Genomic DNA, 17,575 nt, shown 5'->3' with positions numbered 1-17,575 from the left:
TGTGGACACCAAAAGCATTTCAGAAATATTTCCAGAGTCATCTTCTATGACACCCTTAGCCACTGTTGACATACAGTGCCACCCACAAATGGTAGAGAGTAAAAGTGTAGTCCTGCTATTGCAAGCTGTTTTTCTTGCAGTGTTTCTAGTCTCATTATTGGCTGGAAGATACAGAATCTCAAAGTATCTGTACATGGTGTCACTGCAATGCAGACCCTGCAAAAAGGAGCTTAAGCCATGGTCTTACAGTGATGGCTTTATATTTAACTGCCTTGTGTCAGTTTCTCATACACCCTGAATGCTACAAAAAGCAGCAACATGAGCACGTTGTACTGCCAAGGTTAAGGCCATATCAAGTGAGTGTCAGATATAACAGCAGGCATGACAAACAGGGAGAAGACAGTGGGAGTTCCAGGTGGCACTGTATCATACTTAGCATTCTTCCTTCAGAAGGACAATGTTTGCTTTCAAAGCAGTAAGAGAGAAGCACCAGACTGCTTCAGAGTGACTTCCTTAATACAGTTAGCTGATACTACAACAACGAAGGGAATTGAAAAAATGAGGGTGAAAATAAAAAGCCAGCTTTGGTTTTTACTCTGAGTAGTCAGGTAGTCTTAACTTAGTGAAAAAGCCATACCAAATTATAAGTATTGGTATGAAATCCAACAATTGCAAAGTTTAACTCAGAGGCTTTCAAGCATACCTGTATTTTACGGAAAATGACTTTATCCCAGAAACTGTTATTTCTAACTATGCCACTTCTGAGTTCTGCTTCTTTCCTCTTGGAAGCAAAGTCCAACAGCCACCTCTTTATTGAAGAATCTGCCTGCCCAAAAATCTATTAAGAAAGATCAACTATGGTTAGAATTCTCATAGATTACCATTCCCTTTTTCTTACATATGCATGCATAGAGACTCTTAACAGTGAAAACCAAATAAATGAAAACAACCTTTATTGATAGGCATCTTAATTGTAGTAAGAAATATTTGTGAATTTTTATTTTGACCTCAGTTCAAGAGTTGAAATCAGCACTTAATTCTTGATATCCATCAAACTGTGTGATGTTGTTTCAATGCATAATTTCTTCATTAACACGTATGAATGAAAAGGGATGGTTTACTTCTCTTTTCTAGGATCATCAAAATCCAAATTAAGCATAATCCTCAGCTTTTTCTGAAAAGAATCCTACCATAATACATAATGCAAAACATGGTGTTGTGAGGAGATGCAGGTCACTTCAGAAATACCAAATGGAGATCTGTCTTGCATATACAAATTTGCCCTTTAGATCACTTTGAAAAGTCTCCTTCTAGTTGTTCTTAGGAAGGCAGAGAGCAGGCTCAACAGCAAGCCAACCATTAGTACATTCATTTGGAAAGAGGAAGACTCAGCATTATGACTGAAAGCATGCAGAATGCAGCATTATGCCCCCCGCTATGGCAAGTCCCCAACCTGCTGGGTTCACATGCTAGGTCACTGCAAGGGTGGGTGAGGTGGAAGCCTCAGACTAAAGAAGCAAGAGGAAATCATGAGAACAAAGTCCCAAGCTTTGACTGTGCTTCTCAAATTCCAGTACAGAATGTGTAGGCAGAATAAGGAGCTACATTTTAAGTGCTAAAAGCTAGTCTCAGGTTTTCTTCCCCTCCAAATGGATTCCAAAGCCAAACAGCACCTTGTGTTACTTGGTGTTTCTCTAGCCTCATGATCAGAGAAATTTCCTGGCTAAGACAGCATAGACAACTCTGCCATTTCTTTAGCAGTCATAGGATTTATTATATCCTTTAGCTCCCCTGGCTGTACCCTAAAAGGAGTCAGTCACTCATATGCAAAAGGCCAGTTAAAATCTGAAGCTCAGGAAAGAATCTACTTTCAAATTCCCATCTCAGTTAACTGTGAGCAGGCACACAGCACACACAGGAGAGTGAGGCTACAGACACCTCCCCAGCACTCCCAACTGGCTGGTTTACAGTTCTCCCAGCTAGAACACACTCTGGCTGCCATGTAGGAAATTTGTCTGTGTCCAGCAAACACAGGCAAACACCTGACCTTGCTTTGCAAATTCCACTCCATGAGTCAGATGCTAAAAGTGTGGCATGCAGATGCCAAGCCTCATTTACGTGTTGTAGACTAGACTTAAATAACTTGCTCAGAGCAAACATTAAGTCATGAATTAACACAGAGGGAACCAAGTCCCCTAGTCAGACTTTTCAACACTAGTATTTGCTGCCTGAAAGTGTTTTAATGCAACGAGTACTATTCCCTGCATTTTCAGCTCTCTTTTAGAAAGAGATGCACACATTTGTTAGCACGCCAATTTAATATCCCAGACACAGCAGTTACTCTTACTCTGGCAGCAGAAACTTTAAGGAGTCTTTTAAAAGCCTGCACTCATGCCTGTAGACTTACCTTGTCAAACATTCTGTTCAGCAGTCTTGGTACTACAGGAAATACAGTTGGCTGCAGTGTTTTTAGGTCATCCATGAGTAGTCTGATATCCCCTTGAAAGAATCCTATCCGGGCTCCATGGCACAGAACCACACACTGTTAGAAAAAAGTAAACACTCTGAAAACACAGGAGGTACAATGTGTTCCAGCTCTGTATGTAGGACAGTCCTATGCAGTGTGGATTGACCTTAAACCCTCTCAACTTCTGGACTAGTTTTGTAGCATTCTCACACTAAGACAGCACTAGAAAGATCAAGTAGCAAGACACATCTGGTGTACACAAACCACACTTTCAAGCTTAGCACAAAAGTCTCTATCCAAAAAGGGCAGTTGGTCAAGTGACTCAAGAGCTAGCAAAAGACTGAAAAGGAGAACTTCTCCATTTGAAATAATTAGCAAGCTTATTTTAAAATATTAGACTTGTTTGTCCCCTGCTTTATACCTAGAAATTCTGCATTTATAGTCCACACATGCTATTTTACTTGGCCAGTGAGGATTTCTGCTTACTTGCTACTTCATTTCCAATCCTTGCACTCTGGTTTTCCTTCTCATTTCACAGGACTGATGTGAGCAGAGGACTTATTGTTGATCAAGATGCTCTTCAGAAGATTCTAGCAGAGCCAGAGCTTATTTCTGTATCACTTCAGACCCACATAAAGGTAGGCAGACTAAATCCTGTTGTGTTTGACATTTTCTATCTAGAAACCAGAAGACTAGGAGTTTCACCACCTACTTTACACACCTCACTTTATTTTCCCACTTTTTCAGTGTTTAACATCTCTCCTCTCCCTTGTGTTTATACCTATCTGCTTTTCCTTCATTCCCTACTATCCATCCTCTTATTTACTGCATGAGACACGCTAAAGTGTCACTTTCCCCCTCTACCTATATTTTACCACCATCTGCTAAAAGCAGCAAATACCAGTCCTTATGGACTGAGCAGCAACTGCCTTTACTAAGCAGGAACAGTATAATTGTCAAGCCAAGCTCACTGACCCTCTAACTTCCACATGATGCCAAAAGCAAGGAAAAATCAACTTTAAAACAGGACTGTAAAGAACAGAGCCTGTGTTCATATCTACCCCAAAGAGCAAGAATTCTTTTCTACATTCTACCAATAATGTATTGGTTAATTTCCTTATGTAATTATGCCACCTATTTTGTACAGGCAGAGGAATACTGCAATCCAAACACTTTTAATTTTTTCTTTTAAAATGAAAGTTCCCATCCTGTTTCTACTGTCTAATCAAGAGCAGAGCTGTTTGTATGTTCTGGTGCAAGACAGGGGAGTAGAACAGACATGGAGGTGTAACTGATATCAAGGTGACCAGGAAGAAAAAGTGCTGAATGCCCAAAGGCACCTGTAGACCTCAGTTGTGTACTATCCCAAATCTTTGTGGCATACAAACACACACAGACACATATATATATGCACACATGTGAATATAGACATTTTTGCATATATATGTATACACAGAGACCTTCTACAGAAAACTTAGGATTCCTAATGGAAGTCATACAACAATTTCTAGCTTCATATGCATTTTTCATGCTTGCATGGATGCTCCTTCTATAAAATTTCAACATATGTATTTGCAATCTCACCTGAGGAAGAGGTGTTAATTCAACTTCAGTAAGCACAGTAATTAATACATCAACTTCTTATATCCTGTAGAGGCACAACTGCAGGAATTGCATCCATTCAATAATGAATAGCACCCAAAAGGGGCCCAGAGGTCTTCAAGACTGCCAGCATTAAGACAACTGCAGCCATTTCATTCTCAAAAATTAGGCCTCAGATTTTGCTACACAGTAAAACAAGTGATCCAAGAGAACTTCAAAGTTTGTCATTGACATGGCCTTAAAAGCCACTTCCATTTCCCAGAAGAAAATTACCCTGAAACAAAATCCCTTCCTCTTTACTGAAATTTCTTGGAAGCAATGGTGAATTAAAATTAGTTTTGTGTAAGCAAACAGAATGCCTCCTTATAATATACATTTTTGAAGTTTGCAGACTAAAGAATGGCATGGATTTTTAATAATGCATTAATTACACTGGAGGGAATTTCTAGGCAGTGTACATGTGCTAAGGGATTGCCTCATGTTCTAGTAAACCAGTTTCTAATTAACCCTAGCTCTAAGGTTAATGTTTATATTCTGGCATGAAAACCAATTGCCTAGAGCTCATCATGTACTGTTTATGGGACACTGCTTTCCTGAACCTTATTTCAAGCTTTCACACACATTTACAAGAGTCAAGAAGGAAGAGCATATTTCACCTGGATGCACTCTGTAGGAGAAGTAAGCTTCTCAGTAATTTAGTACAACAAACAGATGCTTACCTCAACAACTCTCTCAAACATATGAGCCAGGGGCAGGAATGATATCAGCACATCATCAGAAGAAGGTACAAATGATTTCTGGAAGTGTTAGCAAAAGTTTAATTCTCATTGAGTCTATTTTGCCTAAGTTAAACACAACAGTAAAATCTAGCATCTAAACTCTAGAACACAGCCCCTGCTTTAGTTTTGCTTGTAATGAAGCTGCATTGTTTTTTTTTATTAAGGACTACAGTAATGACTTTCTAGCATGAGTAAAGACACACAGCAGAAAAAATAATCTTTTAGAGTTGAGTATAGTGACCAGATTATTACAATTTATCATTCATAGAATTCTGAGAAGAAATAAATTCTGATATAAACCACAGAGTTCCACTACATATATTGAGAGTAGGGGAACAATAGAGATTAAAATAGCATTGGTTTGAAAAAATATACTTTCATCTAAGATTAGGAAGTTTGTTTACCTTATTTACCCCAAGGTCAATATCAAAAGTACCTTACATGAGCTAACTGTGAGACCAGTTGCTTAATTTAGAAACAGTACTCCTTGCACTAATGAGAAACATTGTAAGCCCATGGCAGAACATAATCTACATTCACATCAGGATCATTGTATCACTTTGGTTACAGCAGAACAGATTGGAAATCTGTTGGGTTCTTGACCCTGGCAGAATAGCCAATACACACTGACTTCTGACTAGTGGACACAGAGTCCTGTCAAGTAACATTTTCACTTGGATCTTACTACAGCTTAAGACCAAAGTTAGAGATTTCAATGTTTGTTTTACTCATGAGATTATTTCCCTTCAAGAAAGTCCACAATGTTTATATTTTCAGTTTACCTCTGTAGATTTCATAAAAGCTGAAGCATTGCTGACAATGTTTTGATGAGTGAGCATAGCTCCTTTAGGGTTTCCTAAGGAAGAAGCACATCAGGATTCAACAGTGAAATTCAGATCCTTGAAGTAGCAGTGGCAAAACTAATGTGATAGCATTCTTTGATACTAATACATTTCTTTGTGTATCAAATAAATAAAACCCTGTCAAGAACAGCTGGCACCAGTTAAGTAATCAGTTTATGATGAAGTCTTATAACTTTTTAAGGAGCCCAAAACTTTAAGAAATCATCATATTTTTTGATATGTCTCTCACTCAAAATTCAACTCTTCTGTGAAGATGCAGCTATCAAATCCAGATTAATTTCTGTTCTCACATCTGTTTTAAAAATATAGCTTGCTGCTGTATTCTTTCCTTATGCTCCATGCCAGTGGATATGAATTTCACAAATGTCAAGTGAGTGACATCTAGACAGTCTGTTTTGGTCTTACAGCAAGGTTCTTAGACCTATGGAACAATGTTGCTGATAAAGTACAAAAAAACACTAGGGAAGAATTGATAGTCTGAAGTCTGATGCAGAGCCCTTATTGTTATGTGAATATAAATTCATTATTTGTTTCTAAACTCAAAAACATTAACACCTCCACGCCCTAATACTGTAACTCTGTATTAATAAACAGGAAAAAAAATTAAAAATCCAAGGGAACTTTACTGTAACACTACCCCAGCTACTACTTGCCAAAAAGGTGCAGCAGCAGGGGAAATCTTGGAGGGGAAGTAGGAGGGCTTCTGAATTAATTTTGCACATGCAGAATAATAAATTCCATGTAATGTAATGAGGTGTACCTGTTGTTCCACTGGTGAAACAGATGACTGCTAGATCTTCTGGCTTTGGAGGCTACAAGAGTTAAGAAAGTATTAGTATGGTTAAGACAGCAAGGGAAAATATTTTCCTGGACAAAACATCAGGGTACTAGTGTTATTTCTGAGCTATGGGAGATTTGCTAGCTTGATCTAAAGAATGCTAACCAGCTTCACATTGTCACTTGAACCAAGTTCACACTTACCATAGGTTTTTGCCTGTGTGCTCTTCCTAGCTCCTGCAGAAAGGAGAAGAGAGAAAGTGTAGACATAAACATGTAGCTTTCTTGTTTTAAATTTACCAAACTTTATTAAATACCTTAATACTTCATTATTTAGACTCTCTGCTAAGGCATTTTAACTTGTATAGCAACCCAGTGCAGCAATTCCTACCCATGGCTGGAGGGTGGATGGGAACCAGATCTTTAAGGTTCCTTCCAACCAAAGCATTCTGTGATTCTCTGGTTAATGTAAGAGTAACAAAAGCTTTAAAGCACATTTCAAAAATACATAGAATAACTACCATGTTCTACAAATGAAAAAGTGGTAAGTTATCTAAAACTGACAAGGCTTTTCTGGCTAATAAACTAGAAGTCACTAGGGAAGCCCAAGGTTATGATAAGACAATCAATCAATCCTATACCTCATGGAGAAGATGTGCCACCAACAATTATTGGTTAAATGAAGGAAGATCATTTCATTGGTGGTTTGAACTCCTATACAGGAAAAACTCATCCAGAACCATTCTTCCTCCTTAGTTATTCAGGCCTGACCACTGATGTTAGGGTTCTTTAGGCAGAAGGGAAGGAATACCAAAACAATCCTTTTACCACCAAGGGTATAGCAAAAAAAAGGAGACATTTGCAAGTCAATGTTTAGTATCTATGAGCTTTAAAGTTTCAAACCAAGACTTACTACTGTTGTCATGCCTATTTAAAACTAGAAACAAAACTACCTTAAGGGCTTATGCAAGTTAAAGAGGTCCTTCTGTTAAGTGTATCCTTGGAAGAAGGGTAGCTTTGAGGACAGACATGAACTTCACCATTGCCTTTACATTCCAATTGCACAATAACAGCACGTTCATTCCTTCAAACCCTAGAGTTCTTTAGTATCATGTACCTCTAAGATTTACCCAATGAGGTTTAAGACAAAGGGAATGTCTGGAAAGACAGTGAACATTCCCATACCTGTAGGCTTGCCTTTTTGAAAGAGTTCATTATGCAAAGATTTACCACTATGGCAACACAGCTGTCTGCTCAAAACAGCACCTCCACTTGATGTACCACTGACAAGCTCAGTACCTCCCTATAACCTGCTTTGAGTAAAATCTGGGATTTACTGAATATACAGCTGAAGTCTCCAGACACTTGTTATGATCTCTTACAACAAAACTCCACCATCTCTTCCCATTAAAGAGCCATTTATTTACTCAGCTACAAGTAACCACATGATACACATTGGGCATCAGAAACTAAGCTGATGGCTTCTAGGGCATACACAGCAGAACAGTTCACATAACCCATGCACAGCTGAGCAAGAAACTCAAGCCAGAAATCCAGAAAACAACTACTCAAAGCTAGAAATAGTCATTCTAGTCTAAGCCCCTAAACAGCTCACAGTTACCTTTCAAGAGACACTCTAAGTCTCCAACCTCTTAAAAAAAAAGTGAGAAAACTTTCCTGCTCACTGAAGGACTACAATTACTTAAGCTTGCCTCTAACTTCTTGCCAGAGATTTAAAAAAAAGGCTCTTGGAACACCTATTTACTTAACACTTGATGTTTGCATTAATGAAATAAGAGCTATATACTACTACTGAACATCACTACTTACGCATACAAACATCTTCTGTAAAGGCAACATTTACCCTCAGTTTTGTTTTTCCATAGCTGGAAGATCCAGTGGAAAGCATCTTCCTCTGTCAAAAACTGCAGTTCAGCTCAAGGAAAGTATCTCATTTTATTATAACAACTTACAGTTGGACCACTCTTTTTCTAAGTTTAACCCAACCCTTTGGCCAGTGAACTGTAAGCCATTTAACTCTAGCCCTACTTCATGTTTTTAGCCCTGTTTCAACCTGGCACTCTTAATGAGGCCAGTTTGCTAGTCAGTCTTTTGAAAGAAGGTGAGCTGACATTTTTGTATCTTTACCAGAAGGTGGCCCTATTAACATAGCTGTCTTAACTGCTATGAAAACAAGTTCAGTGAAATGAGGCATTTCACGCTGGCTACTGACACCTGCACAAGACAAGAACATTTATCTGGAGATAGTCAAAGCCTAGTGAGCCAAGCCTTCATCAGAACTACATCTGAAACCAGGCTAAACCCAATTTCATCATCTCAGAGCAAACATATACCTCATGCAATTTGATCCTGGAAGAAGGTTCTCCAAACGAGTGAAGTTATGAAATAAACTTGCATAAGAGATCTACGCACACAAAAACTACATGCAAAACCAAGACTTGACATCAGGTGGTTAATTAAAATGATTGCTACTTTCAAAGCCTGAAAGTTCATTCCCCTATATCACCATAACCTTATCCTGTAAGAGGCTGACTGACATGTTCCTTCTCCCTCAGAAAACATCTTGTAGATTCAGTGTACAGGGAAAAGTGCCATTTTTCACAAGACCAAAACCCACACAGGCTCTCCTTGAAATAAGCATTTCTGAAATATTAGTCACAGCATATAATTATCACATTATGCTTCACATGGGCAAGCCTTAACACTGAGATCTAGTCTTCAGTCTTGGACTATGTTAACAAGCTTCCACGCTGTCATCTTGGTATATCCACTTCTATACTTTGAGCATTGTGAAATACCATTAGCAAGTTGTTCTCCTATTATTTTTTATATTTTTGAGTAAACTTCAATCCAAGAGATAGTTAAGGATTTTGAAACTCATCCATGGCAAGCAAACAGGATTAAAACAGTTAAGCATTCTTACCTCTATTTGTCTCATGCTGAAGACTTCCACACCACACTTTTTACCACGTTCCACAAGATCCACTTCAAAAGAGTCCATGATAACAATGGTGTTGAGTATTGGAGTTTCTCCCTTTTCCACACTGGCTAGCAGAAGTCTGGCCTTGTCAGGTTTGTCACAGAAAACCAATGACAAGTCAGCTGATGAAAAAGAACTATATTATCAACATGACAAGTGCAGCTTAGACTAGATCCATATGTACTTCAGTATGTTGCAATGGAAGGCTTTTCTGAAGAAGGCTACAGTTCTGCCCTCACTCAGCTCTGCCATCCTATATTCAGTTGCTGAGCTACTGAAAGTGTCCTACCTTTGTTCACAATGTATGTAATAGCTTCAGCTCCCAGTGTATCATAGAGGGGCACCACCACCATGGAGAATGCATAGCATGCCTGCTCAATGATGACCCACTGCACAAGGAGGAGAGATGAAAGTCACTACGTTTTGTTTATTGTAACAGACCTCCAAGAATGATTCATTTTAAAGAATCTAACAAGGAAGATATTAGGACACAGCTCACATGGACAAGTCCTTTTAGAAAGTGGCAGTTTTTATTGTTTTTTCACTTTGAATATCTACTCAGTTTTTATTTGTGGAAGGAAGAAAAAATCCCCAAATAATAAAGAGCTCTAGGAAAGAATCCAATAAAATTCAACCCTATCCCTAAAAGTGATATTAAGTACTTTTGAAAAAAGCAGTTAATATTAACTGTCTCCTTAATTTACCTACTAACAAAGACTTTGAGCAAGAGTACTGCACTTTTTATTGGGTTTATGTTATTGAGGTAGGCAAAGCTTTCAATTTCCCTTATTAGCATGGATCAATGAAGGACTCACTTATGTCTTGACCCCACATTAAATTTATGTACACAGTATTCTTACCCTTACATTATGCACATCTCATTTGATGGTCAGACATGCAACACATGCAAATAAAGTAAAAGTCCTTTGGAGAGTCACCCCCAGAAAGTTTCCCAGCATTTCTCAGCATTTCTCAAGACTAACCATTCTTCTTTATAGGAAGACTTCTAGTAAAAAAATGCAATTACATCCCTGCAAGCTGCAGTAAGAAGGATTTACCTGCTAACAAGTATAGTACTCAATAAACATAATGAATATTGCAGCCTTATGATGTGTTATGAGAGTCATGCTTTACAGCCAGCCTATTTTCATCCAAAGTATCATCAAGGTAAGACAGTAATGCAATTCCTTTTTTCTGATAGTAACTCTTGGGTGTAGTTTGTAACCAACTAGCTACACCAAAATACAGAATAGCATGCAACTTCTCAAATAGGAATCTCCAGACACATGAAAAGGTGAGCAGAACTAAAACATTTCTGATTTTCCCATCAAATACTGACAAAAACTCTCAGTACTTTTAGTCAGTTCCAATGACAGGAAGAAAACAGCAGGCATCTTTAAAACTCACCAGAACTTAAAATTCAACAAGACTTGCATTAACAAGGGTGTTTCCTTTACCCTCCCTCAAACTGTTACACTTTCCAGGGCTTTTCAGGACTAGCAGCTACCTCACCCCCTCATGATGACAAGTTTAAACATGATTCAGCTGATTATTCCATAAAATATCTAATAGAGACTATGTCAAAGTTGCCAAATCTCAGTTTCACAAACAGTTTATTAGGGCTCAGTTTCCCAAAGTACTCTATTGATTCAGCCAGCCTTAAACACAGCAAATTTTTCTGACAGCATTCATGCAATGGGCAAGTTGTACACCTCTTGTCCAAAAAGACTTCTTGTAAAACTAGTGCAATGCCAGCTAGCAGGTAACTAGACTTTCATTAAGACATTACACATACTGGTAAGTCTAAGCAGGCACATTCATAATAGCCATGAAAAGGGTCTGCTGAGTAGTTCTTGTTAAATGGCATCCTCCAGGACATGTAAAAAAGGAACAACTGAGCTGCTGTTCAGCAGCCACAAGTTTAGAGGTTATTTTAATAGGGGGGGGTCTACTACAAAGACTTCAGATGTGGCACACAGCCATAAAAGCTTCTTGTTGCAGCCTCCAACAACTCTTGCACATCATTCTCAACAGTACAACCAGCATCTTTATTTTCTGGGCTACCAAGACACTTTTTTCCATTTTGCATCTAAAATTATGAGCAAATGTAAATATCAAACCATGACACTCAAGTTCTCTCAAAGCCCAAGCAAGCAACTAGTACTAAATATAGACAGTCAGACTTTTAGTTTCTTTTCTGACATAGTTCTGATCTTCTGTTAGGAAAACCATACTTCATTGTTGTGTTTTCTCTCCATCAAAACAAAACCTCTCCACTTCCAGAAGAGATGGCTCTTTTTTTTTCCAGGAACTCAAAGTAATACTTGTATTTACAAATCCAAGTTTTGGTTTTGCCAGGATTTTCCCCATTAGGGGATTTCCCCAGCAGCTGTTCCCTGAAATAACAAATGTGAGTAATTTCACACCAAAAAAGAAAACTTCACATATTCTCCTGTCTGGATTAGTAATTATGACTGGTAAGTCACAACACCCATCCAGTAGTTTTGAGCTGGGAAAATCCCAGATTTGAAATTGCTGGTTAAAAAAAAAAAAAAAAATCTTTTAATCTCATTCCTGACCTAACTCAAAGCAATACAACTTAAGCATTTTATTTTTATAATCAGAGAGAGCAAAACTCCATGCTCTCCTTCAGAAATACCCTAACCCAGCAGAGACCATGCACACTTAGCTCTCTAGAGAAACGATTCAAATGGGCACAACAAAAACATGTCTCCCTTTTTTACTTCTGGTTCATCATGTTGTATGCACAGGAAGCTGAACTGTGAAGTCTGTAACTCCATATAATTTAACAGCTTCCTAACTGAATACATTCCAGCCTTCTTAATTACAGAAATAAATCTACAGGTGTTAGAAATAGAATTCCTTTAGAGCTCGGGAGTTTCTCAGGGTGTAGCCTGAGAGAGGAAGAAGGAAGCCACAGTCACTTGTCATGCAGCTTGCATTTTAGTGACAACAAGAGACTGAGACACTGATAGAACTTCTAACCCTGTCAGAACTGTGGATGTCCTTTGATGATGGCAAACACAAACAGGAGTGTTTAATCAAGAGGGACAGTATCCTTTTGATAAAGGGTAAGAAGCAGTCCCCTGTCTTAATAGAGGTTTACACTGAACTAGCTCAGTGCAGCAAGTACTAGCTCAAACTACTAAACACAAATCTAGGTTAGAAAAATTCAGTCCTATAAAACAGATTTAATAAATAAGTCTAGAGAACATATATTTACTGAATATTTCATAATTTTTTTAGAAAGGGCAATCTAGAACCACTTTATGGGTTAAAATGGATAGGCACTATCAAGCTGAATATCCCCATGGCTGTCTCAGGTGATTTTTCATTGTGTCACTTTCAGTCTTTCTACCCATTTTTATTAAATTAATTTCCAATTTTTGCCTTCAGCAGTTTTCCCCTTCCAGAATCTTTGTTCCCAGGGCCTCTGGCAGAAGCAAGAATTATCACCTTAACACATTTTTGTCCAAATATTTAATCAATAACTCTTCCTTGGTGTTTTAAGTTTAAACACCTCCTTGTGATTTCCTGTCACTTACAACTGTCTAGGTTGTCCAATGTTACTTTTTAAAGAGAAACTAAGCAGTGTTTACATTCACTAAGAACTACATTCACTTCCTATTAAACAAGCCACCTCTATAACATGGAAACAAGGTAATTAGGTTCTTCTGAATTCCCTGATTTTTTTTTTCTGCTCTCTAGTTTTCTGCATTTAGCTCTAGGGGCAAAAAACCAAAAAATACCCCAACGAAAACACAACCACATATGACATTATGTCAACTACTAGTTTTGGTTCTTAGGTAAAAGGTGCCATGTCTATAGCTCATGGGTCTACAATGTCAGCCTTTAGGCTTTTCCTAACACCAAATAGGCTCTCAGTAGGAAGTACACTGACAAGAGACAAAGGAGTAGGCCCTTTTAGTAATGGTCAGACCACAAATACACAAAATGTTAGTTTAATTACCTCAGGTCTGTTTTGTGAAAAGATTCCTATGTACTGAACATGAGATGGTTTGAAGCCTCGGTGCAGTAATGCAGAACCCACATACTCAGCTCTGTCTGAAGCCTGGAGGAGCAAAAAAAGAGGAGGAACAAAAAAAAATAAGAGCAAGCTCATAATTGCTAACTCTCCTCAACAATTAATTGGTATGAATGAGAGAGAAGTTTTTGAGGTTATTTTGGATGCCCTCTGTGGCTCTGATAACCTAAACATTGCAGTGCCATTACATGGCACTGACTGTAATTACTACACTTGCACTCAATATGCAGCAGAAGAAACACTTGATCCAGTCAAACTTGAAAGTGTTAAGTATAAGTTTAGAGGTTCAGCACACAAACACAGAAAAGGCTGTTTTGCTGTATGTTTGTTAAACCCAAGAAGTCACCCTGGAATGATTATACATAATATTTCTGTTTAATCACAGGCATTACATTCACCCTTCTTTTACTTCATTTGTGCCTATGAGAGTAGCATTTCTCCCTTGAAAAAACAATAGAACAAGGAGCCAAAACCCACTTAGTTCTATTAACAAAGCTTGGGAAGGCAATTTTCGAAATTCTTTTTGTATAGCACATGACCTGAAACCATATTAGTCACAAGACCCCAAAAGCAAAGCTTTAATAAAAGAGGTATGCCTAACAAATTCCCAGCAAAGTCACCTTGGGAAAAAAGTGAGGTCTGTTGTACACAGAAGGTGTTTAATGACGTTAACAGTATGCAATAGGCAAGGTTTATGCAAATTTGAAGACCAACTGATTAAATCAGGAACAACCTAAGTGTGCACAGCTGTTAATGGAGATTTGCATGCAGATATTTTCAGGGATCAAGAAGCAGAATGCTGCTAGTTAGAAGCACATCTGCTAGCACCCTACACAGCTGTCATTCAGACTATGGAGACAAGGTGTCAGGAAGCCCAAACATCACCTGTAGACAGAACTCCTGTAAAGTGAGCCTCCTGGAAGCAAGCACAGTCTGAGCCCCTGAACATTACTTCAGAGCTGAGCTTCGCCCAAGTTCTAAACAATTCAGCATTGAGATGCCAAGATAAGTTTTATTTCAGAATTGTTCGGGGTTCACAAAACAGGTGCAGGAGGTGCTCTTCTTTCTCTCCCTTGCACATGTTTAAGGCTGTTCCTTTAAGACACTGTAATAGGAACTAGCAACTTTCTGTAATATTCTGCTACTACTTGAAAACATATAAATAATTCAAATTTGTTATATCACATTACTGGATGTTGTATCAATGGTCTCAGCAAACAAAAGCAAGTCTAGCACTAAAAGACTACTTACCTCTTTATAGGAGATCCATTCATATGGCTGGTTTGGTTTTCTAAACCCAAGACATGGACCATTATCTAAAAAAAAAAAAAGAAATAGTCCCTCAAAATTCAACTCCAACTCCTCTGTCCTGATACCACTCTTGGTGTTAAGCCCCTAGATTCTCAGCAGACACTTTCAGATGAAAAATGGGTTTTTTTCAGGGAAGGAAGCTGAGAATGACAAAAGCTACAAAGTTTAGGCCAAGGAATACAGCACTGACTTTATTCACAGAACTCTTTCACAAAATAGCATTTCCTTTGTCCTCAAGAAAATTCACATCCAATACATCCATCATACTGCTAGACTGAGACCCCCTATGCCCAGCTGCATTTCAAAAGAGTTCAAATACGTAGTTCCTGACATATTTAAAATATTATCTTTAATTTTAGACTTACTTGATACTTGTACACCCCTTTGGAAAATATCATAAACTGTTCTCACATCATCATAGTAGTAGGACAGCAGTTGGTCGCTGCTGAGAAGAGCAGACCTTCGAGCACGCTCACCACCCTAAGAAAGGCAAGCAGAAAGGTCAGACACCCTTGGGGGCTGGGAGGAATATTCTTCTTGAGAGAGCTTGAGAACTATGCAAGGTTTTCCAGGACATTGTTTTAAGAGTCAAACTGCTCCCTACATTACTAAAAACCTGCCAAAATCTTATTCCCCAGCTACCTATGATAGCACAGAACAAATGAGAATAGTAAAGTCTAAGAAGGGGCATTTTGTCAAAAGCACTTTCTTAAGAAATATTTTACTCCATTAGTGCAATATAGGCCATAATTAATTTCATCCAGCTTCCTAAATCCAGTCTCAGAGCAGTCTAGACAGAATATTAATGGTGCAATCCCAATATATTTTTCTAATTAAGACGACAGAACATAATCACACTTCAGTATGTGGTTTCAAACACTAAATGATTTTAAGCATGGCCACCAATACTCTAAACAAGTGTTCTCATAAGCAAAATACTCTGTTCCAGATAGAGTCCTTTAATCCAATTAAAAGTTGCATCTTACAAAAAAGATTTATTTAAATGCAGTCAAGACAATACTATCTTGAAAATTGAAATCACCATTTTTTTTTAGTTGTTGAGCACTTAGAGAAGCTAAAATTGGAAGTCAACACAAGAATCTAATAATTCCGATATAACACTGCCTTTTTTAGAGTGACTGATTAAATAACCTCATTTTATAGAGAGCAATCAAGTTTCACAAACTACAATTATGCAATTACTATTAGGCCACAGTTCTTAATTAGTCCTGTTATGATGACAGACACCTACAAGCAAGTTTTTATCAGGAACAGCCCAGCTGGTTAAACAGAGGATCTTGAGTAAACACTGCATAAGATTTTCTCTATCAGTGTAATAAATTTCTGGCTCTTTCAGAAAGTCAAACCCTAGACAATTCAGGCACAGATTTAGTTAGTCTATCCTCCACAACTCAAATCTCTTCATATGCAGTCATAGATTCTTCTCCTGTTTTCAAAGTATTCTGGAAGACCAGACACCCTCTGTTCATGTATAAGCTAGATAAATCCAAGTTTGTGTACAGAAGATGTCATATCACCCATGTCTGTAGAAATCAGCTAGCACACAAAAGGCACAGAGAGGAAAAATATTTTTACACTAAAACAAGCCTAACTTGTTTTAGCAAAACAGTATGAGTAATGCAGAGCTTGCCACTCCTTTGACAGCAAGCAGAAACGTACACTGTGAACATGACCCAGAACAACTTAATGAGCAGCTTACCTCTAAAAATTCGTAACATTAGAAATTCAAGAGCCTGCTTGCTCTCAAACCAACATCTACTCTACAGGAAATTAACAGACGACTAGCACATGTCTCTGCCCGGAAAGAAAAGCAAGACTGCTTGCTTCATTTCACTGGGTTCTCAGATCTTGGATAATCAAGGTCATCTTATAGATTTTCCCAGTGTTGCCACTCTGGAGCTAATCTAAGAAAGATCACACAATATAGTTTGTTGCCATGGCCACGGGTAACATCAACAAGTGCAGTGTATCACATGTGCCACATCTGACGTGCTATAATTCCCTCATCAGGTGAAATACAATAGCCTAAGCCATTCCTCAGCAAGAGGAGTCAAGAAGTATTTGCTTCTCCTCATGTGGCTACTATTGTTTTGTTTACACACCCTATTACACAGCACCACAAAAGCAACTTTTCCAGGGCCTGAGGCACTAACCAAATTTGAATATGAGTTATCAGACAGTACACTGCTGAGATACAAGACTGATGGCACTGTCCTGAAAAAAGAGGAACTCTCTAACAGACTGCTGTTGAAAAGTTGCCATTGGTTCTTATAAGTTTTCAGTAAGGGGAAACAATCACCTTTCAGTTTTGCTTACTTTGTTCTTTTTCTTATAGTAAAGGAGAATTAACTAGATTTTCAACAGTCTTAGAATAAAAGTTTTTCAGAAAAACATCCATCTCCTTGTATGAAGGCCATAAGGAGTTCAACATCAGTGATGCAGTGAAATACTCCCAGGTATGTTGAAGGTCAAACCAGGAGCATAATGCAAGATCTAAACTGACTCATCCACTAAGCAACAGATCTCATCTACATTTTGCTTGAAAGCAGCAAGAACTACTGTTTTAAGATCTAGTCCAAACAGTCCTTTATCCAGAATGTTTGTGCAATATGAGGGAAAGTTCTGTTTGCAGCAAACTTTTTAAAAAAATCACTGGTCATTACCATCAGGTATCTGAATCCTAGGACT

General features: G+C 38.2%; 1 protein-coding gene across 3 annotated transcripts in view; it reads right to left on the bottom strand.

Annotated features, from left to right (window-relative positions):
* ACSL1 (acyl-CoA synthetase long chain family member 1) overlaps nt 1-17,575 on the bottom strand; it is an 86,701-nt gene that overhangs the window by 7,668 nt on the left and 61,458 nt on the right. For all 3 annotated transcript variants that reach the window (XM_058023829.1, XM_058023828.1, XM_058023831.1), the window contains 11 exons: nt 15,232-15,346; nt 14,807-14,871; nt 13,481-13,582; nt 9,779-9,878; nt 9,433-9,611; nt 6,693-6,725; nt 6,472-6,523; nt 5,631-5,704; nt 4,789-4,866; nt 2,408-2,542; nt 704-838 (listed from right to left, as the gene is read on the bottom strand). In XM_058023829.1, coding sequence (XP_057879812.1) covers nt 704-838; nt 2,408-2,542; nt 4,789-4,866; nt 5,631-5,704; nt 6,472-6,523; nt 6,693-6,725; nt 9,433-9,611; nt 9,779-9,878; nt 13,481-13,582; nt 14,807-14,871; nt 15,232-15,346 — 1,068 coding nt within the window. The remainder of the gene's footprint in view (nt 1-703; nt 839-2,407; nt 2,543-4,788; nt 4,867-5,630; nt 5,705-6,471; nt 6,524-6,692; nt 6,726-9,432; nt 9,612-9,778; nt 9,879-13,480; nt 13,583-14,806; nt 14,872-15,231; nt 15,347-17,575) is intronic.

The sequence above is a fragment of the Melospiza georgiana genome, chromosome 5 (assembly GCF_028018845.1).
Source record: "Melospiza georgiana isolate bMelGeo1 chromosome 5, bMelGeo1.pri, whole genome shotgun sequence".
NCBI lineage: Eukaryota > Metazoa > Chordata > Aves > Passeriformes > Passerellidae > Melospiza > Melospiza georgiana.
Note: the sequence above shows the minus strand (reverse complement) of the source record. Positions and strands in the feature narration are given on the sequence as shown.